Source organism: Microtus pennsylvanicus, chromosome 4, assembly GCF_037038515.1.
Source record: "Microtus pennsylvanicus isolate mMicPen1 chromosome 4, mMicPen1.hap1, whole genome shotgun sequence".
NCBI classification, from domain to species: domain Eukaryota; kingdom Metazoa; phylum Chordata; class Mammalia; order Rodentia; family Cricetidae; genus Microtus; species Microtus pennsylvanicus.
The window spans coordinates 109,334,540-109,357,158 of NC_134582.1; the positions used below are offsets into that span (position 1 = coordinate 109,334,540).

Here is a 22,619-nt window from a genome sequence, read left to right on the forward strand (position 1 = left end):
TCTCTACTGCATAAATCACCAGATTAGCCCTTCTAGAACCAGGCTTCCGCTATGCCACTCTTGGTCTTAGGCACGTAATGAGCTATTGGGTGGAAACCAAATTCCTTAATCTGAAGATCTTGCTCTAGTCTGCCTTTTACTGCCTCTTTAGTTGTTCATGCACACCTAGGCAAGACTTTCTGCTACTTACTGGACACAGTTTGATCTGCCTGGCCTCTTCATTTCTAATATGCTCTTCCTCCTAGATGGTTCCCCCTGTATCTGCCTCTGTATCAAAGCTCAGTCAGATATCACTCAACCTATGAAGTCATCTCTCAAAAACAAAACACAGCACCACTATCCAAAAGAAGCTAACCATAACTTCTTTTTAGCTCAGAACTTAAGATTGTTTTTACCTTGCCACTCTGTAGTCCGAATGATGTGTGTAATTCATCTACTCTAAGAAAAGCTCCCAGAGCACAGACTGAGGCCTCAGGCGCAGCGTGCAGGCTGTCCCAGCACAGACACTGGGGTAGCAGGACGGCCAGTGTCTCCGTCACTTCAGTCACCTCGTCTAGGGGAGAAAGCTCCTTCATGAGGAGAAACTTGCTAAGTACTTACTTTAATGGGACAGTCGAAAGTCTCATGAAATTCTTCTCCAGAATATAGTCCAAATACTTGTACCTGAGAAGTGAACATATCAATCAGTTCAATATGACAGTAACAGAAAGAGCCAAGTCAGCAGAGGAAAAACAAAGAAAAAACAGTTAAGACTTGATTCAAGTGATTTAAGTCATCATGACCCTCCTACAAAGCACCCAGTGTCAAGTATCCCACCAATGTTGAGCACTCTGTGGTGATGAAGCTTTAAAAGTATCTTAAAAAGAGGCCAGAGGCCATGATTGGCATGTGGGTGGGATACATGGAGGACATACAGCAAGGAAAGGGGAATAATGTAATTTTTTAATTTAAAAAATGAAAATAAAAAAAGCCTTCATAAGTAACACATGCATAGAGTTCCCTTTACTCACTCAATTTAATAAACAGATACCAACTTTGAGAAATGAAATAGATATGGCAGGCTACTAACATATTTATGAACTTCCCATGGGCTAAAGAACTGTTTTCCTCTCATAAAGAGAAAGGCACTTCCTTTCTTGAGTCATACATATAAACATGGTTCATAGACATACACACATGCACACAAATGCACAAACACGCATGATGTGGCAAGAGAACGAACTAAGTGAAACCAGGACAATTAGATGAATCTCCTCCACGAGTAAAGGAAGGATTTAAGTTGCCCCTCATCAGTGTTCACTTTCAAGCTGTCTTGAGGCACTTCATTCTAGTTCCCCAATTTTTAAGTTGATCACAGCAAAAACACAACAAAAACAAAATTAGATCTAATGTACATTTTTAAAAAAAGGATAAAAATCACAGATTTTAGCTTGACACAATTTGTGACATAAAGCTGACTCTTCAACCATTAGCCAGAGCAAGAAAGAGAACATAGGCCAGCTGTGAGTATAATCCTGATTCTCAGAGGCTGAGGCTGGAGGATCATGAGTCTGAGTCTAACCTCAGGAAAAACGAAGGAAGGAAGGAAGGAAGGAAGGGAGGGAGGGAGGGAGGGAGGGAGGGAGGGAGAAATGGAGGTTGGAGAGTGATATTTCATTTGTATTTTAATAAAGTTTGCTTGAAGATCAGAACGCAAAACAGCCACACTAGTCAGCCATACAGGCCAGGAAGTGGTGGCACTGTAATCCCAGCAGCCACACTAGTGAGCCACAGAGGCCTGGTGGTGGTGCACACCTTTAATCTGAGCACTAGAGAGGAATGTAAGGTGGGATGAGACAGAAACTTGATCTCTTTCAACCTGAAGATTTCATAGAGGTAAGAGCTCTCTAGTGGCTTGGTTGCTTTGCTTTTCTTCTCTTCAGGTTGAACCCTAATACCTGTCTCTGGGTTTATATTATTCATGTTAAATTTGGCACCCAGCATTTGGGGTAAAAATCCCTGAAAAAGCCATTTGCCTGTGGCTTTTTGCCCACAGGAAAAGGCCAGAGCTGCATGTGGTGGCTAGAGTCCCACCTGGCTAGGCTTTTTCTTTTTTCCTCAAGTCTCTGAGCAAATTTGGAATTTTCCCGTTGTAGCCTCTCTGAAACAGTCTTCAGCTGCCACCCAAACTCCAAAAGCACCTAGCTCCAAACACAAGACTCAGCTAACCTAACCTGGCTGGTTCTGACTTCCCCCACCACACTTGCTTTCCCGAACAATCTCCATGCGTTTTTCAGACAGCTGACAGCTCTCTCTCCCCCTCTCCCCTCTTCCCCCTCCCCCCTCCCCCCTCCCCTCCTCCTCCTCCTCCTCCTCCTCCTCCTCCTCCTCCTCCTCCTCCTCCTCCTCCTCCTCCTCCTCCTCCTCCTTCTCTCTCTCTTTCTCTCTCTCTCTGGGCAAATCTCTCCCAGCCCTTAAAAAGGCACAGGCTGCCAAACCCGAATTGCCAGGTGGGCACTGCCCATAGGTTCACGCATATGCAGGCAGCTGATAATCATTGCGTGATCATTGATTATCATAGAGAGCACTTGCTTTCGGGATTGCGGAGGGCAGGAGTCAGCACCCTCAGGTGCGCTCCACGTAACTTTCTACAGTTTTTATCACAGCAACAGACAGTAACTAATATAACTTCAAAATATAAAGTCAGGTTCGTCGAGAGTCATGGTTCTTGCTAAGACAGATTTTTTTTTAAAAAGCAAACAGCAACATTCTTGATGTCCTAAAAAAATGCAGAACACCATTCCAAAGTCTCAAAGGGGAAAAAAAATACATTTAAACATGTCTTCACAGTTCTCAGACGTCAAAGGAAAACCCAAAGGCTATTGGGAAACCTCAGCAAGAGGACACACATCTCTGAAACTATAGCCGAGTGACGGAAAGAGGATAGTGACTGGCATTAAAGAGGTTAACAAAGCTACCGAGAAACTCTGTCTTGAAAAACCAAAAAAAAAAAAAAAAAAAAAGAGGTTAACAGCTACCATAGGGGTCTCCTCTACCAGGTACAATCCCAAGTCACTAAAGGTAATTTTCATAGTAGGAGACAAACTGAGGCACAGAGAAAAACAGGCTTACTTAACAAACATAAAACACAACAGTGTAATTCAAATTTGAATCCCAAGACCACACTGCCTAATACCTAAAGAAAAAGTAAAACTGTAAAATGGCATACAAATCTACACCCAAAGGGGGAAAAAACTAACGTTTGAGGGGAAACCAACAGGGAAAGCAATTAGACAAGCAAAGAAGTTGCCCACCTCCATGAAATGGAAGGACAAGACCAACATAAGAGCAAAACAAGTATGCGGTGACTCAATCAATACATCTGATCTCTCTTACAAGCTATACACTTTCATGATAGTATGTGTCCATTCATCCTGCTACATGCAAAATTTTAAGTAGAAAAATGGAAGTAGGGAAGAGTCCACACTGCAATGAGCTAGTATTGAAAGCCTGGAAATTCACAGTTACTATCCATCAGAGTTGGGATTTTCAAGTTTCTTGTGTGGGCTTCCCTTTTGCACATAATCTGTCTGAGGCAAGGAAGATACCTAGGAAAGCAGGTGGTGCACCACCTTAAGACAGCAGAGTGAGGTCCAGACCAGGCAGCTGAAACACAGCTACACTCTGCCTCTAAGCAATACTGCCTCCAGCCCCATATTATTGAATTTCTTTGAAGAAATGAAAACAAATAGAGCTAAAGTAATAATCAAAATTATAACTGAAGCAAACATATAAACTTTCCTGAAATGAAAGCAACTTTAATAACTCAAAAGAGTTACTGTGTTGCAGATGAAATTAATGACAACAGATAAGAATGCGATATAGGATAGCAACTGGATTACAAAGGCCATGTTTATTATTTTTGTTTTTGTTATTACTATTATTATTAGCCAAGCTATGGAGGACAAAAGTTGTTTTTAAAGATTTCTTAAAGAGCAAAAGCAGGCTGACCAACAGGGATGCTGAAAGTGTCAGAACAAGCAGGCATTCTCTCTAAAATCTGAAAGAAAATCTTTCAACCTAGAATTTGTTTTGTTAAATCAGTATACTCTATATGAAGTCATCTTTCACAGGTGAGAAAATAAACCCTCTCCTGAAAGTTGTGTATGAATCCATGCCACCAAAATGAACCTACATACACAAATGCCTTGTATAACTGTGAATCTCAAAAGCAGAGCTCAAACACAGAGAAGCCATGAGAAAGAACTGATCACACACTGAATATACATAAACTTCAACCAACTATTAGAATGATGATTTTAAAAACCAATGCAAATATCAAAGATAATCAGTGAGATAAATACAACTATTGAATATGAGTCCTAATAAACCAATGAAAGCCAAAGCCGTGAACAGTCACTGAAAGACACATTTGACCTCAGGGAAGTCCTTCTGTTCTTATGGCAGCTAACCACTTCATACGTCATTTTATACAGCCTCCCAATTTTCACAACACTGACTACTGGGCAGGGTTGACTTACATAAATATATGTACTGGGAGATTTCTTTATGGTTCTATTCATGCTAAAAAAAAAAGATGTGGGGAAAAAACACTTCAAAATACATCATGAAACTACACAAAAACAAGACAGATCCACATGTTTTCTAAACCAGGAGAGCATAGTGTTAAAGGGTGCAATGGGAACTCTCAGGCCATCACATTACAGAGCAGATGAGTAACTGAAAGATTCCACTATAACACATTACTAATAATTCAACAGTCAAAGTGCTGGAATCCCCAATGAATGTCTCTAATTGGAAAAATGAACACTCTTACTTGCCCAGCTAGTTTAAAAGAAACTGCTACCTGCTAATAAGTTCAGAAATAATTAGGCATTTAAGTAAAGAAAATTAAAATGAAACTTTCTTTACAAATATATGCACAAAAATGTTTTAACTGTGTAGATAATTCTTTTCCATTTCCACACAAACCAACACTTCCGTTAATTCTTTCTTGGACATGTGTTCATCTCAGAATTTCACAAAGTACTATAAACTTGGACAGTACTTTCTGAAAAGTCATAGTATTCTGTGTTTCAAAAGGCTTCGGGGCAAGATGAAGCTGAGATAAATAAAATGCATCTGTGTATGTCGAGAGGATTTGTGTTGCTCTTGTGAAAAGATCGATGGGGGTAGCACTATTGATAGAGATGGGGTAGCAGTGTTGATAAAGATGGGGTAGCAGTGTTGATAGAGATGGGGTAACACTGTTGATAGAGGTGGGGTAGCAGTGTTGATAGGTAGAGATGGGGTAGCACTGTTGATAGAGATGGGGTAGCACTGTTGATAGAGATGGAGTAGCAGTGTTGATAGAGATGGGGTAGCACTGTTGATAGAGATGGGGTAGCACTGTTGATAGAGATGGGGTAGCAGTGTTGATAGAGATGGGGTAGCAGTGTTGATAGAGATGGGGTAGCAGTGTTGATAGAGATGGGGTAGCACTGTTGATAGAGATGGGGTAGCACTGTTGATAGAGATGGAGTAGCAGTGTTGATAGAGATGGGGTAGCACTGTTGATAGAGATGGGGTAGCACTGTTGATAGAGATGGGGTAGCACTGTTGATAGAGATGGGGTAGCAGTGTTGATAGAGATGGGGTAGCAGTGTTGATAGAGATGGGGTAGCAGTGTTGATAGAGATGGGGTAGCAGTGTTGATAGGTAGAGATGGGGTAGCAGTGTTGATAGAGATGGGGTAGCAGTGTTGATAGGTAGAGATGGGGTAGCAGTGTTGATAGAGATGGGGTAGCAGTGTTGATAGAGATGGGGTAGCAGTGTTGATAGAGATGGGATAGCAGTGTTGATAGAGATGGGGTAGCAGTGTTGATAGGTAGAGATGGGGTAGCAGTGTTGATAGAGATGGGGTAGCGGTGTTGATAGAGATGAGGTAGCAGTGTTGATAGAGATGGGGTAGCACTGTTGATAGAGATGGGGTAGCACTGTTGATAGAGATGGGGTAGCAGTGTTGATAGAGATGGGGTAGCAGTGTTGATAGGTAGAGATGGGGTAGCACTGTTGATAGAGATGGGGTAGCACTGTTGATAGAGATGGGGTAGCAGTGTTGATAGGTAGAGATGGGGTAGCAGTGTTGATAGAGATGGGGTAGCAGTGTTGATAGAGATGGGGTAGCAGTGTTGATAGAGATGGAGTAGCAGTGTTGATAGAGATGGGGTAGCAGTGTTGATAGAGATGGGGTAACACTGTTGATAGAGATGGGGTAGCAGTGTTGATAGGTAGAGATGGGGTAGCAGTGTTGATAGAGATGGGGTAGCAGTGTTGATAGAGATGGGGTAGCAGTGTTGATAGGTAGAGATGGGGGCAGCACTGTTAATAGAGATGAGAATATCCTCTTTTGTGCTGAGTATATTGTTTTTAATTTACTCATCTTAATGGGCCATTGAATTCAGAGCACTAAAAATATATAAAATTAGATTAGGAAATCTCTATTCACTAAGGAATACATAAACTTACATAATGATTTTTAATGCAATCTCTTCTTAAACTGATATTTTAGAGAAGTGGCTTAAATATTCTGCATTAGGATTTTATCACTGCAAGTGAACATTAGAAAAGACTTCCATCGACTTAAAAACAAAGAAGATATTCTTGCAAGTGGAAAATCAATCATCACAACCACTAAATGTCACAGCATACCATCAGCAAGAAGCACTGATAGTTGTTAGCTATATGCTGCACCAATGATGTATGTCCTTGGTCCAGGAAGTAGGTGCCAGGTTTTTAGAAAACTGTACATATATTGATTTTACATTTATTTAATGTGGCCATTGTAAGACACTTTATTCTTCTGATAAACTATGATTGCTTATCAAAAGATTCTATAATTCAAGAGTAACATTCATAACTTGTGTTTTAAAATGAAAACCACCAGCCCACAGAAATCATGCCCACAAAATCCAATTTTGAGGATTTATGGCAGAAAAGCATTAAACTACTGTCTTGCAGGAACTGCAGACTAGTCACTGGAGTCAAAGTGGCACAGCAGTAATGATTAAAGGGGTGCGTCACCCTGCCACAGCTGTTAATCAGCTTAATACTAGTTAGGTTATTGACATTCTTGTAATTACTTTTCCTAAGGCACATTTGGGCAAAATATATTTTATTTTAATTATGAGCAATCAAAAGCAAGACCAATACTGAAAAAGAATAATCAAGGCTCTCTGCACACAGGTGTAAAGTAGGCAGAGAGCGTCCAATCACTTGCATGGGTAAAACCCAGCAGTCACTGCCCAACCAACTGTGCCCGTGAGCACTGCGCACTTACCTTGCCGTCCTCTGAACACACTCCCATGTGCTCTCCGCTTTCATCCAAGCTAATCTGGTTTATCTTCACAGGACTCTATCAAAGACAAACAAAAAATGGAATGGAAAACATTTCAACAATCAGATACCTTTAGTCTTTGTAAAGCTGGCATAACATGAATTGTTTATCAGCTTCATGAATTAAGGTGTACTTTGTTCCAAGATGAACATATTACCATCTAAAATACATAAAACATACAGCTTTGTTCCTACACTCAGTGGGAACCCAGAAACCCATAAGCGCCACAACTTTTCTTTCATATGCCTGGAGTATAGTGAAAACATTACTTCTCAGAATCTTACATTTCTTTCCATCTGTTTTACTTACTTTATACCCTTAAATTTATCTTTCACAACCAAAATCTATTAAAAGAACAAGACAAACAAAAAAATTAAGAATGTCTGTCAGTACATAAAATCATTTTTTGCTTATTTTAGTTGGCTTAATCAATCTGTTTCTTCCCTAATGAATAACCAGATTAACATTTCATTTTTACTCTATTCAGGAAAACCATAGCCTACATTACATTAATTAATTTTGCATCCCTTCTCCTTTTACATAATTTCAAATTTAGTTTATTTTCCAAAAATTAAATTACAATTGCATTTTAAATCTCTATGTAGCTAATTGTTTACTTGCTAAAATATTTACAGAGAGGTTTTTCTAATAAAGTCAAAACTCAGTGACCACTGGCAGCATCACACAATAGCTTTTCCTTTCATTCCTAAATAATGACAAGTACAAGTACCTTCTGCAAAGCTCATTGCAGCAAACCAGGAAATAGAGTGAGTCCATAGCAGTTAACAACAAAAGAACACATGGAGAGTTTAAAATTACCCCATTTGCCTTGTTGATGAGATAAAGGGAAATGCACAAAACGAGTGCTGACTCTTCAACAGGAAAGTATCTCGTCGTCATTAAGGAAAGGTCAGGGCACAACAAGATCCGCACACTTTACAAAGGCTACATACTGACTGATGGCTGAGACAAGTTCCCAAGCAATCTGGCTACAGAATCCTTTCACATCTGGACCCCTAAATCACCACGCAACACTCTGAAATGCAGTCCAAGAAAACTCAGCTAGTTCTAAAAGTTTCCAGCATGTTAGGCAAGGAAAAGGTCACTGAAGACAGGTGGTCCACTGTAGAGGAGAAGGAACTGACACCCATGCTAAAGACCCACAGCAGAAATAAGAGGAGACTCAGAGTGCACAGCTGTGAGAAAGGGCTGACAAGGAGAAGGGCTGCAAGGTCAGTAAGGAAAATGCTAAGACAAAGAAAGGCTGCCCTGGGAAAGCACTGAGCAGACAGCATGGCTACTGGGCTGAGCACCAGCCAGAATGTCAGCCCCATAGCATTTTGGGGATAAGCAATTCCTCAAGTTGCTCATCTTCCATTCAGATCTTTCATTAAACATTTTATATCCATTTTATACTTGGCAAGTATAAGCTATATTATACTTTAACTTTAGGCATCTGTTATGACAGCCAACCATGGGTGGGTGTGGTCTACTTTTTCTTCCTCTTATGAATAGAGCACTGTCCACAAGTGACCAAAGAAATAATATTTGGGGCCAGTGAGATGGCTCAGCCATTAAAAAGCCAAGGGTTATAATAAAAACATCAAGATTATATTACTGAAAAATAAATAAAATTAGAATTTCAGTTCCTAAATCATAGTAATGCATATCAAAGATTTGAAAACCATACATGACTGTACTGAAATGCGGTCACCATATGTTCCCATTATGGAAAATTCCTGGGGACAGTGTATCTGACACCTCCAAAACTAAATCTAAGTACTGAATGCAACCAATGCCAAGACTCTATTATAAGACCTTTACTGCAAGTTATAAATCAGAACTAGATCTTCATTCCATATAGTGCCAAGTTTGGTATACTCTACTCCCAGATTTTTGTTACGAAAAGGGCCATGGCCTAAGTAGTCCCTGAATCACACTTACCAATCCCCAAAATGGGGTCTATGCTTTATTAGATACCCAATTTTTGAAGAAAGTGGTGAGCTAAGGAGAGGTGTCTCCATTTCACATAAGGAAAAATGAAGCTTCAGTTTTTCTGTGTGATCCAAGGCCTACTACCTAGCTAAAGAATCCAATGGTATCTCGAGAGCAGATCAACCAAATTTACCATGACACACCTAACAGAAACTGTACCATATTACAAGGAAAAAAAATAACACCTACAAGGTAACCGACAGCCTATTAGCAACAAATACCTTAAAACTTTCCAATAGTCGTTGAATCAATCCCCTGACTACAAATAAACTTAAGTCTTTACCTTTAGTCTACTGGGCAATTTAGCTGACCTCTATAAAGTACTTATTTAAATCCTTTTCACATTTTTCTCTATTAAGATATTTCTTGGAGCTTGAGTGATGATGATGGCTCAGGGATTAAGAGGTCATGATGCTTTCAGAGCACTCAGGTTTGCTTCCAAGCACCCACATGTGATTTTTTTTTCTCTTCAAGATGGTTACTGCTTTAGTCACTGTATCATTACCTTGAGTCATTTCAGAAATCATTTTATTTTCCTGCAAAAAAGGTACCAGTTGAGCTAGCCCCAGGTATGAAATAATTTGTCCTTCTATTCCCAAAGAAAAACGTGCTTACCATACTGTGTAACATGAGGGCCTGCTCATTGGAGTTTATGTCTTGCCCAGTTCCCCACAACTAGCAAGCCCCAAAGAAAATCAGAGATCTCCATAAGCTATAAAACTGATTGGTCCCATTAGCTCAGGCTACTTATTAGCTCTTGTAGCTTATATTAACCCATTATTCCTATCTATGTTAGCCACATGGCTTGGTACCTTTCTCAGTGGGGCAGCTCACATCTTGCTCTCCGGTGGTCTGGGCAGAACTGCAGAGGGAGCTTCCTGCTTCCCAGAATACTCCTGTTCTCATTGCCCCACCTCTACTTCCTGTCTGGTTGACCCACCTATACTTCCTGCCTGGCCAATCAGCATTTATTTAAAACATGATTGGCAGAATACAGACAATTCTCCCATACCAATACTGTAGCTATTTCTATACAGAGACAACTTTCTGAGATTTTAAGTGAGTTCTCTCCAGCCATGTTCCTATCAGTTCCACATTGATTTCATTAGTAAATTTGCATATAGCATGTCCTGGCACCTTGGTAAGACAGGCCAGTCAGAACTTCCCATATTGCCCTTGACTTTTCTCAAGCACTTGTCCTGCCATTTCTGCAGCTTCTCTTCTCCTTGGCACTTGACACTTCTCGTTTACCCCATCATCAGCTGCATGTTCGCTAGCTTACATATTAATTTCATGATTCTTTGAAGAATGAAAAACTATAATTGTATAAATACCTTCAAAGATCAGAATAAGAAAATACTTCTCAACTTACTTTACTTGGCCTGTACAAACCCCCAGTAACAAAATTAGCAAGTACATCACGGGGAAAGTACAATCATGGATCTAAATGGAAAACCCTGAAGAAATTATAGCAAAGCCAGCATATACATTAAAGGCAAGTGTATTCCCAAAAGAAAAAAATGCAACTCTGGTTTAACATAGAAATGATGCAATGCAATTTTATATATTAGTAAAAGAAAACAATTATAGAACCATTTCAACAGATGTAGAAATTGTCTAACAAAACTCATTCATGAAAAATAAAAGCTTTAGTGGAGAAGAAACCTCCTCAGCCTCATAAAGAATATTACATATGACTAGCAGGTATATCCTACCATGATCAGAGGCTTTCTGTTATCTTCATGGTGCTGATTCTCCTAATCCAAGAACATGATACATTTTTCTATATGAGGAGTCTATGTCTCCACATGAAGCATGTCACAGTATGAGACATTGCCCCATATGAAATCTCTTCACATGAAGCATGCCCCCTTATGAGACGCCATCTCTCCATGAGAAGTGTGTCTCCACATGATACATGTCTCCATATGAAACATGTCTCCAGGAGAAGCCTTCCTCCACTTAAGTGTACATAAATGTCTCTGAAAAAGCTTTATGTTTTTCCTCTTAGAGTGCTGTTATATTCTAGGACAAGCCTTGATAGTAAGCATCTCTTCTTTACTCCTAACACAAAATCCAACCTCATTTATAAAATATATAACAGAAAAAAATGTATTAAGAGGATAATGGAAGAAAGCATAGAGCGAAACCTTCACTACTATAAAGGGCAGAGCAGTGAAAAGAAAGTTTTGAGGAAGTGTCACATAATCCATTCCCATGGACTGGTAGCTATGCTTACTCTGTGACTATTTCATTACATAATTCCCATACTTTTCCTTTTATTGCTAATTTTTAGGTTGGAATAAAAGTAACGGGCGTCATCATGCCATCTCCATACACATCTACCACACATTATTCTCCAAACTTTAAAAGATAAGCACTCCATTTTTCTAGTTAGATTTTAAAAGGTGTTTAAAAATGTCTGGGATCATCATATTTGGTGGGTTACTTCAAAGTTTGTCTTTCCTTTTCCTTTTGTGTTTATTTTTGCCATTTTCCTTTGGTTATCCATGGCAGATGTTTACCAGTTGTATTGACAGTTCCAGAGCAGCAATACTCGAGCTGTGCTGCCTTTTCCTCTGAACTGCAACACTTCTCCCAGGGAAGGACCATAACATGAAGGTGCCAAGGGAAACTGCAAGGGTCGGAAAGCTCAAGGTGTCAACAGATTTCCAAAATCCACTTTCATGGGCCAAGCTGCCTGTCAGCTGGACAAGAGACTTCAGGGATGCAGCATCTGTGCATCCTCACCAGGAAGAGGTGATCTTCTCCGAGAGGGGGCCACCTTTGAGTAACCTATGACCCTATTGTAGCCGCATCAATTCATTGGCCCACCAGCCTGGACCGCACTGGAATGGCGCCTTTGCTGTTGATGCCCCAGGAAAAGTCACAATGCTCCCTGCAATTTGATGTGGATTTTAAATGTTTTCTATTTTACTAATTTCTCACTACTTTTCATTTTATGCCTAAAAAGAAGACTGTTTACTTTAATTTCCCAACATATTACTGCATTGCTCAATAATTATAATTATTCATCATAATCACATAATGAAGTATTTTCCTTATTGGCATTTTCTACAAACCAAAACCAAGTAAATATGTAATTATAATGATTATTCTCCCTCTCTCTTTCTCTCTCTCTCTTTCTCTCTCTCTTAATAAACTCACATTTCATTCTGTTTTAAATCTAAGGATGGCAAGGATGTCACAGAGGTCCCCTCATCCATACAGAATGTTTTCCAAATGCCCAGAGGATGCCTAAATGTACTAACAGTACTGAACCCTATATACAAACAAGGGGGAGATGGTTCATCTGACAGCCGAAATGACTACTAAGCAGCTAACATGTAGGTCATGAAATACGTGATATGGTAAGGGCTGGCTAATGCTCCCGGTAGACAGCAAGGAGTCATCATGCTCAAACAGTGCACAGTTTACATTTTGTGACTTGCTTCCGCAATTCCCAACCTAACGTTTAGATCAGTGCTTTTCAACCTGTGGGTCACAGATCATTGCTGGGTGTGGGGAGGGTCAGGGTCACCTAAGAGCACCAGAAAGCACAGATATTTATAATTCATAACAGTGGTAAAATTACAGTTATGAAGTAGCAGTGAAAACACCAGTCTTATGGTTGGGGTCAGCACAACATGAGGAACTGCATTAAACTGTCACGCAGTAGGATGGCTGAGAACTACTGGTTCAGACAGTTGGCCATGGGCAATTCATAGAGAGCAAAGAATAACAGAGGACTCACCTAATAATATCCCTGGTGTGACGACACTTTGTTTACACAATGTACTTTATATATACACAATTTCTTTTTGTAATCTATGACACCATAGTTTTAAATATTTCATATTCTCTATGTTAGGCTTCTAGTTTGAGTATGAAATGTCCCCCACAGGCTCATGTGTTTACACATTGGTGCTCAGATGGTGGCACTGTTTGGGGGAGGCTGTGGAACCTTTTGGACATGAGACCTACAGATACAGTGCCTTGGAGATCGACTTGAGGTTTACAGACCGTAATCTGCTTCCTGCTTGAGCTTTGTCAGCTTTCTGATTGGCTCCATATAATAAGCAGCTGCCTCGACAGCTCCTTTTCCCATGCTTCCCTGCATGAAGGACTGCATGTACTCTCTGCATTGTGAGCCTAATACAGTCCTCCAGTACGCTGTCTCTGACAGGTGTTTGCAGCAGCTATGAGGGAAGGAACTAAAGAAAGGCTCAGAGCATATTGTTTTAATAATGACATTTATATTATTTAACTACTATCCATAAATATTTATTATTTATCAAACCATTAACAATGTAAAATGCTTTCAAAATTCCACAATACAAGCATAGCTTTTGTCTATTTCACCTTTAATTAAAATAAATTTATACTTATTTTAAATTCCCTATAACTTGGTGTTTCAAGGGTTTAAGAGTTAACTTTTAAATGCAATCGAAATGCTACGCTTCTTAAGGTCTGCTCCTCCACCTAAGCTATAGCTGTTGTGCTTCTGCTGTCACCATCCTGGGTTGGACCCTCATTTTAAGGTCTATTTCTGTCCACATCATCTTGATGCAAGGTTCTTAATGCTGAGACTTTCTTCCCCTTTGTGGGAAAGGGTGCTGGCACTGAACACAGGCCCTTGCATACACCAGGCAAGAACTGCATCTCTACCCCTTGTTCCTTCAAGACAAGGTCTTAGTCTGTAGCACACTCTGACCTTAAACTTGTAATCTTCCTGCCTCACCCTCCCAAGTTAAAAACTATTTCACTTTTCCCTATGCTAAAAAGTGAGGTTTTGCCACTTTATTTGTATCTTTTATTATATTACTCATAGTCCTTACTCTTTTATTTCCAGAGTTAGGTGCTGTCTACTTTTAACTAAAGATGGATTTTTCCTTGGGCCACCAGCTCACAAAACAAAACAAAAAAACGTAGACTTATTAATTATGAAAGCTCAGCCTATAGCTTAGACTTGTCCCATTAGCTCTTACAACTTAAACTAACCCATTTATATTAATCTATGCTTTGTCTCGTGACTTTTTACCTTTCTTCCATCTTGCACCTGTTTCCTGTCTGAGTCCTCTGGCATCCCTTGCACCTAGATTCACCTCCCCTTCCTCTCTTCTCTATCTGTCGGGAAGTACCACCTAACCTCTTCCTGCCTAGCTACTGGTCATTCAGCTCTTTATTAAACCAATCAGAAGGTACCTTGGCAAAGACACACCTTTACAGTATACAAAAAAAATATTCCACAACACTTAATTTCTCAGTGAATGCCTTTAAACAATACTTGAACTATGCTTCTATGAAAAATCAACTGGAAAAGTATCGGCTTGTTTGATAGTTCTTGGGTAACTTAAAATGAAACTGGGAGAGAAAAGCTAGGAAATCTACCAAGAAAAAACTACAATCTTAAACTCTACAAGCAAGAATCTAGAACTGTTTTCTTACTATGAAATCAAAACTTTCAAAATAATTTAAAAGACTTTATTGCAGGTTAGGGATGTTTATTATCATACACACTGAAAAAGGTTTGTAGCTTATTGCATCTGAAGTTTTCTTTAGAATGTTCTTTGAAAAAAATGTGAAATTTTGATTCACCGAAATCAAAAGCAAACAGTCAACTCACAAAGGAAATACTACGAATGAAAGGTTAAGGACTATTAACCTTCCTCATGACAAATGTACACCCGAGTGCTCAAGCAGTGGTGTTTACATAGGGAAGCAGCACTGAATTTTTAAGTACCAAGTTGGTCAAAGACACTTACAAAAATCACAATCCAAATTTGATTCTCAAAAGGTATTTGAGAATATGTACTGGAATTATTTAAAATATATATTTTTACTTGAACCTTTCTTGGTTCAAGGTGTTTTTTATGGCAGTTATCTCATGCATAAGACCGAGAAATGGAAACTATTTAAATTTCTAGAAGTTTGGTGATTTCTTGTTTGTACAAATAAAGCTTGCCTAAAGATCAGAGGGCGGAGCTACCCACTAGCAAACTATAGAGGTCTGAAGGTCTGTAGAAAAGGATAGGAAATGATATGGCTGGGCAGAAAGAAGAAGTGATAAGGCAGGAGGAAACAGGAACTCAGTCTCTTTTCGGCTGGGAATTTTGCGAGGTAAGGTGTGGCTGTGGCTTGCTCCTTGCCTCTCTGATCTCTCAGCATTTTTCCCAATATCCGACTTGGGCTTTTATTATTAAGACCCATTCGAACTTGTGCTATAAGAAGCAAGTAGTCACCCACTGAGACAGTGGGGGCTGATCTATTGGGAGCTCACCAAGGCCAGCTGGACTGTGACTGAAAAAGCATGGGAAAAAACCGGACTCTCTGAACATGGCGAACAATGAGGGCTGATGAGAAGCCAAGGACAATGGCACTGGGGTTTGATCCTACTTCATGTTCTGGCTTTGTGGGAGCCTAGCCAGTTTGGATGCTCACCTTCCTAGACCAGGATGGAGGGGGGAGGACCTTGGACTTCCCACAGGGCAGGGAACCCTGACTGTTCTTCGGACTGGAGAGGGAGGGGGAGAGGAGTGGGGGGAAGGGGCAGGAGGAGGGGGAGGGAAATGGGAGGCTGGGAGGAGGCGGAAATTTTTTTTTTCAATACAAAAAAAGAAACAAGTAGTCTAAGAAATGATAAATGCTAAAATAAATATTTTTAAGTATCATGTAGAAAGGATTTGGCTTCATTCAAAAGCTGTCTGACATTTGTACTGGCTTCTGGGAGGCTATGAGCATCGCAGCTGATAAGGACTAATAGAGCAGGGGAACAGCCTCCCTTGCTGCTGGGGATGCTACCACATCCAACAAGTAGATACAGTGACCTTTCTTGGTCAGCTGACACCTATGGCAGGAGGGTGTCACATACAATCTCAAGACAATGGAAGTTCCACGTCTGCAGCTGTCCCAGGCTGTAGCTTTTGACCTTTACTTGATTTTTGACATAGACCCCTTCTTTTTGTCTTAGGGATTTTTATTTTTAATATTTCCCCCATTGCTAGGATAAAACACACGGACAAAAGCAACTTAAGGAATAAAGGGCTTGTTTTAGCTTACAGCTCCAGGTACAGTTCCTCATGGTGGGGAAATCAAAACAACAGACTCAAGTAGCTGGTCACATTATGTTCACAGAAGCAGAGAACAAAAATGAGTTCTGCTGCTCCGCAACTTTTATTGTCCAAGATTCCTGCTGAGGAATGGTACCACCCATGGAGGGAAGGCCTACTCACTTTAATTAACACAACCAACATACTAGCCATCTCCTAGGTGGGTCTCAATTTTGTCAAGTTGTTAATTAACACTAACCATTGTACCCTTAATAAATGATCATACTTGGTATGCCCTTATCTATTCACCAAAGAAGTGATGAGCAGACATGGTAGCCTGGAAAATGTACTCTTAAATCTCAATATCTGGTTACCATTTTCATTTGCTTAATATTTATATAATCAGAGGCAGAAATTCCCAAAGAGTAGGACTGGATATATCTGGTTTTTTTTTTAACGATATCATTAAATGTAAAAACCTGAAAAGATGGATAAAAAAGGTTGTCTGATAACCAAAGTTTAGATCCCTAGAGCCTACATAAATACTGTGTGGGCATAGCAGCCCACCTGAAATTCCCAGTGCTTAGGAAAGCAGAGACATGACTCGAGCAGGCTGACTAGCCAAACTAAGATTATCAGTGAGCAATAGGTTCAACTGAGAGACTCCTCCTGAATAAATAAGGTGGAGAGAAATCAAAGAGGACTTAGGACGTCATCCTGAGGCCTCGAGTGTTTGTGCACACACACGCATGTGCAGCAGGGACACACATGCACCCTTACACATGCAAACATACACATCCATTTACACCACACATACATACACAAGAGATATTACTAAGTCTCACCTTTCTATACTTTGCAAATTTTCTAAAAGTAGTTAGTATGTTCACAAGCAGAGATAAATATCTTTAAAACCTGGCTAGCTAGGAACTGATTAATTTAAAACAACAGAAACTAAGCATCATTAGCTTTCACCAGTATCACACAAGGAAGGAACTACCACACATGGTTTATGCTGGTGATCACTAGTACCATTAGCATTTGCACAACAATCCTGTAACATTCTGGAAACAACAAACAAGTGAGCTACAAATGTCTGTAAATGGCCTGTACCTGGCATGCCATCCATCATCATTCCTCTCACACAGGAACAAAGGTCAGGCATTCTTGTGCCAGTTCCACACACTGCAAACAGCAAAACAAAAAGGCCGCCAATGCCCACACTCTCAGGCCAAGACCTTCAGGCACAAGACCCTGTATTTATCCAGAATGGGGGAATTTTTTCCCTTTTATTTAAGAGCTGAGGAAAGGAAGAGTCATATCTAAAAACATATCTGGGGACATGTTTTCAAAGATGGGATGCTGGAATAATCACAGAAAAAGAAGAGAGAGCAAAGGCAAACAGTCTGGAGAGAAATGGACTCAGCTGTGCTCTCCATTAACTACGGCCGTATTCCTAATGGAGACACGTTTGGAATTTTGGACAATATGAGTGAGTTTGTTCAAAAATCAATAAAGTCAAGCTGACACTATAGAACATACAAAAATGTTTCCTTAATGGAATGAAAAAAAAGAAGAAGTTCAAGTAAACAGGAGGGGGCAAGGACCAGCACACACCTTCTAAATCTAAGTTCACTACATGTGGTGCCAAGTTCTTAAAGAAAAGGCAAAATTACTAACAAGTACACCTCATGGGACAATCAATTACCTAACGTAAAATACTTGAAATGAATACACTTAGTATGGATTATGCCAGTTCTTCAATTAGGAATAAATCCGTGGTCATTTTAAAAAGCTGCTTTTAATGGTGTTCTTAGTGGCAACTGATTCCCTAGACGCTCCTCATCACCCCACCTTACGCTACCCGTCCCCCAACAGTGAGCTTAAGAAATCAATCTGCTAATGTATAATTTGTAAGGCTCCTCTGACTAACAGATGGATAATTGATCCCTTTACAAATGCTGCATCCCCACAGTCACTGAGTGGAATGAATAGGAAAAGAAGACAGGCCCTCCTCCTGCTCTCAGAGATGCACTGGCTAGAGCCCAACACCAGCATGGTTTCCAGGGCAGTTTACTGCCCCTTAGTCACATCCACTGAGAAGGTCGCACTCGCATTTCACGTGAGAAAAGCAAATGCTCTACTTCCATGCGGCGCACCACGCCCATCTGCGCTCTATACGCTACCATACAGTTCGTGAACCGAGCAAGGGGCTGGAGATTGAAACACACAAAGACACACAGACAGAGACACGGGTCATCCTTGAAACAGGAATGCTCCAAGAATGCCCCCTTTATTGTGTCCAGTGGCAGCTTATATAGGGATGGCCATGCCCCAGCCAAACCCACCAGAAATCACTCCCCTGCCATCAGGAACTCCTGTGAGTCTTCTGCTCAGAGGAGCTGCAAGCTGTCTCAGAGCAGAGGAAAACAAGTTGTTTACAAGAAATTCAGGATCTGGGGAGTTCACAGCTCCCAAGACTTCCATAGTTGGGAAAAGCTGGTCTCACTGTGTGTTTTACTGGTGGTAAGTCCCGGGGGAAGAGAAGGCATTTATCTGGACTTCACGAGCCAAGGAAAGCAGACCTGGCCATAAGTCTACAAATCACAGAACAAAAACTGCATTTATTTTCTCATTGACTTACTTAAAGCCAGAAGGACACAACCTTTAGTGATAAAACTGCAAATCCAGGTGCCCCCAGACTGCATCTGAAGCAGTAAAGCCTTCTTTGTTCCAAGGTGGGGAATACATTTAACCGCAAACAATCTTTTTTTTTTTTTAAATATTTTATTTATTATGTATACAATATTCTTTCTGCATGTATGCCTGAAGGCCAGAAGAGGGCACCAGACCTCATTACAAATGGTTGTGAGCCACCATGTGGTTGCTGGGAATTGAACTCAGGACCTTTGGAAGAATAGGCAATGCTCTTAACCGCTGAGCCATCTCTCCAGCCCAACCGCAAACAATCTTGAAGTAAGGTATTTTGTGAACATCTCCAGAAAAGCTCCAAAGAAATACAGGATCAGTAAAGGCCAAAGAGAAGATGTAAAGGATCCAGCTGGCACTTGAGGAAAAAAGCCACACATTCACTGTTCAACCTCTTGTCCCTGAAATCACTCATGGGTACCTGGGCAACTGGCAGCCATGCCTGCTTCTAATGCCAGGTGCTCTCCCCAAGAAGCGCAGAGGATGAAACAGTCAGAAACTACAGCAGGCGGACTGCTTTGTAACACATGACCTCGCCCACCACTACAGCAGGAGGACTGCTTTGTAACACATGACCTCGCCCACCACTACAGCAGGAGGACTGCTTTGTAACACATGACCTCGCCCACCACTACAGTAGGAGGACTGCTTTGTAACACATGACCTCGCCCACCACTACAGTAGGAGGACTGCTTTGTAACACATAACCTCGCCCACCACTACAGCAGGAGGACTGCTTTGTAACACATGACCTCGCCCACCACTACAGCAGGAGGACTGCTTTGTAACACATAACCTCGCCCACCACTATAGTAGGAGGACTGCTTTGTAACACATGACCTCGCCCACCACTATAGTAGGAGGACTGCTTTATAACACATAACCTCGCCCACCACTATAGTAGGAGGACTGCTTTGTAACACATGACCTCGCCCACCACTATAGTAGGAGGACTGCTTTATAACACATAACCTCGCCCACCACTATAGTAGGAGGACTGCTTTATAACACATAACCTCGCCCACCACTACAGCAGGAGGACTGCTTTGTAACACATAACCTCGCCCACCACTACAGCAGGAGGACTGCTTTGTAACACATAACCTCGCCCACCACTATAGTAGGAGGACTGCTTTGTAACACATGACCTCGCCCACCACTATAGTAGGAGGACTGCTTTGTAACACATGACCTCGCCCACCACTATAGTAGGAGGACTGCTTTGTAACACATAACCTCGCCCACCACTATAGTAGGAGGACTGCTTTATAACACATAACCTCGCCCACCACTACAGTAGGAGGACTGCTTTGTAACACATAACCTCGCCCACCACTATAGTAGGAGGACTGCTTTGTAACACATGACCTCGCCCACCACTACAGTAGGAGGACTGCTTTGTAACACATGACCTCGCCCACCACTACAGTAGGAGGACTGCTTTGTAACACATGACCTCGCCCACCACTACAGTAGGAGGACTGCTTTGTAACACATGACCTCGCCCACCACTACAGTAGGAGGACTGCTTTGTAACACATGACCTCGCCCACCACTACAGTAGGAGGACTGCTTTGTAACACATGACCTCGCCCACCACTACAGTAGGAGGACTGCTTTGTAACACATGACCTCGCCCACCACTACAGTAGGAGGACTGCTTTGTAACACATGACCTCGCCCACCACTACAGTAGGAGGACTGCTTTGTAACACATGACCTCGCCCACCACTATAGTAGGAGGACTGCTTTGTAACACATGACCTCGCCCACCACTACAGTAGGAGGACTGCTTTGTAACACATGACCTCGCCCACCACTACAGTAGGAGGACTGCTTTGTAACACATGACCTCGCCCACCACTACAGTAGGAGGACTGCTTTGTAACACATGACCTCGCCCACCACTATAGTAGGAGGACTGCTTTGTAACACATGACCTCGCCCACCACTATAGTAGGAGGACTGCTTTGTAACACATAACCTCGCCCACCACTACAGCAGGCGGACTGCTTTATAACACATGACCTCGCCCACCACTACAGTACGTGGACTGCTTTATAACACATAACCTCGCCCACCACTACAGTAGGTGCACTGCTTTGTGCATCCTTGCTAAGCACTGCTTCCCTTCCGTCAGTAATGACAACCACACTCTATACTTGGAACTTACGACAATTAGCAATATCAACAGTGCTGAGTGGGAGAAGAAACAACAGCACAGCCTCTGGCTAGTCATGGTCCTACTGACAAACACGTTTACCAGGACACTATGAAATCATGAACCCACTAAATTCTGTTCAGGAAAAATTACTTAATGACATTTACTATATATACTTTTCATTATGAAAAAAAATGGAAAAGGGGCAAAGATTCCAATTAGCATGTCTAACAAATATTAGAAGTTGAAAATATCCTGTTCCTACTCTGCTTGAGTAAAATTATATGATACAGACAGATGTGTAGGCTTTTGTGTAAGGCACACAGTCCTTTGGGGGTTTGCCCAGTAGTGGTAGAGCTAGACCACTTAGGAAAAAAAGTCTAAAGAAAAGAGGGAAAGAATGAATTTTGTTGTGATGTTGTTTTCCTAATTTAAAAAAAAAAGTTTTAGAGACTGGTAAAACTTCAAAATAACTTTAAGAGAAAGAGCTAGCCTCGTGGCCCTTCAAGAACCAAGTGTCAAAGTTTCAAATTGGGTGTGACTAGTTGACAAAGCTGACAGTCACTGTGGCCATCATATCCCATAATACTAACTAAACTTCTCAGTTAAATGGATATATATGCAAGAAATGCGCTTCTGAGGTCCACCTCTCTAACACTGATGGGCAGCTGAGGACAATCGGGCTGGAAGAGAAGCTGCTGATGGAAGAGATGCTTATCAATAAGATTCCTTCCAAACTGAGAGCAAATTAGAAAGTAGCAAAACCATCCCAATGGCCTTAAAAAATAAAAGAAAAAACCCACTTTATTAGAATTTATTTTTCATTTTGAACAAACAAAAGAGATAAGTGATAAAATGTGATATGGTTCATTGTATATTACATTTTAAATTTTCATATAATACCTAAAATATTCCTTTTACTTCACAACCAAGTAAGTATTCATTGCCTACTATCAATTTATACTTTCAAGAGTGTGCCCTTGCCGGGCAGTGGTGGCACACGCCTTTAATCCCAGCACTCGGGAGGCAGAGGCAGGCGGATCTCCGTGAGTTCGAGACCACCCTGGTCTACAGAGCTAGTTCCAGGACAGGCTCCAAAGCCACAGAGAAACCCTGTCTCGAAAACCCAAAAAAAAAAAAGAAAAGAAAAAAGAAAAACCAGAGTGTGCCCTTACTTATTTAAAGCAAAGCTAATTTGAAGTGGAAACTATACAGCAGTGACAAGCCAAGAACACCAATACCTCCTCCCTAAGAGTATGGATGACAGCACGCCTCTCCTCTCACTGAAGGTTACACCAGCTGTGCTCCAGCTGTGCTCCTCCTAGAGCTC

At 41.1% G+C, this 22,619-nt stretch overlaps 1 protein-coding gene across 1 annotated transcript in view; it reads right to left on the reverse strand.

Annotated features, from left to right (window-relative positions):
• The window catches only part of Vps41 (VPS41 subunit of HOPS complex), a 143,131-nt gene that overhangs the window by 71,083 nt on the left and 49,429 nt on the right, over window positions 1-22,619 (reverse strand). The window contains exons 5-6 of the mRNA XM_075970144.1: window positions 7,319-7,393; window positions 601-663 (exon numbers count right to left, since the gene is read on the reverse strand). Coding sequence (XP_075826259.1) covers window positions 601-663; window positions 7,319-7,393 — 138 coding nt within the window. The remainder of the gene's footprint in view (window positions 1-600; window positions 664-7,318; window positions 7,394-22,619) is intronic.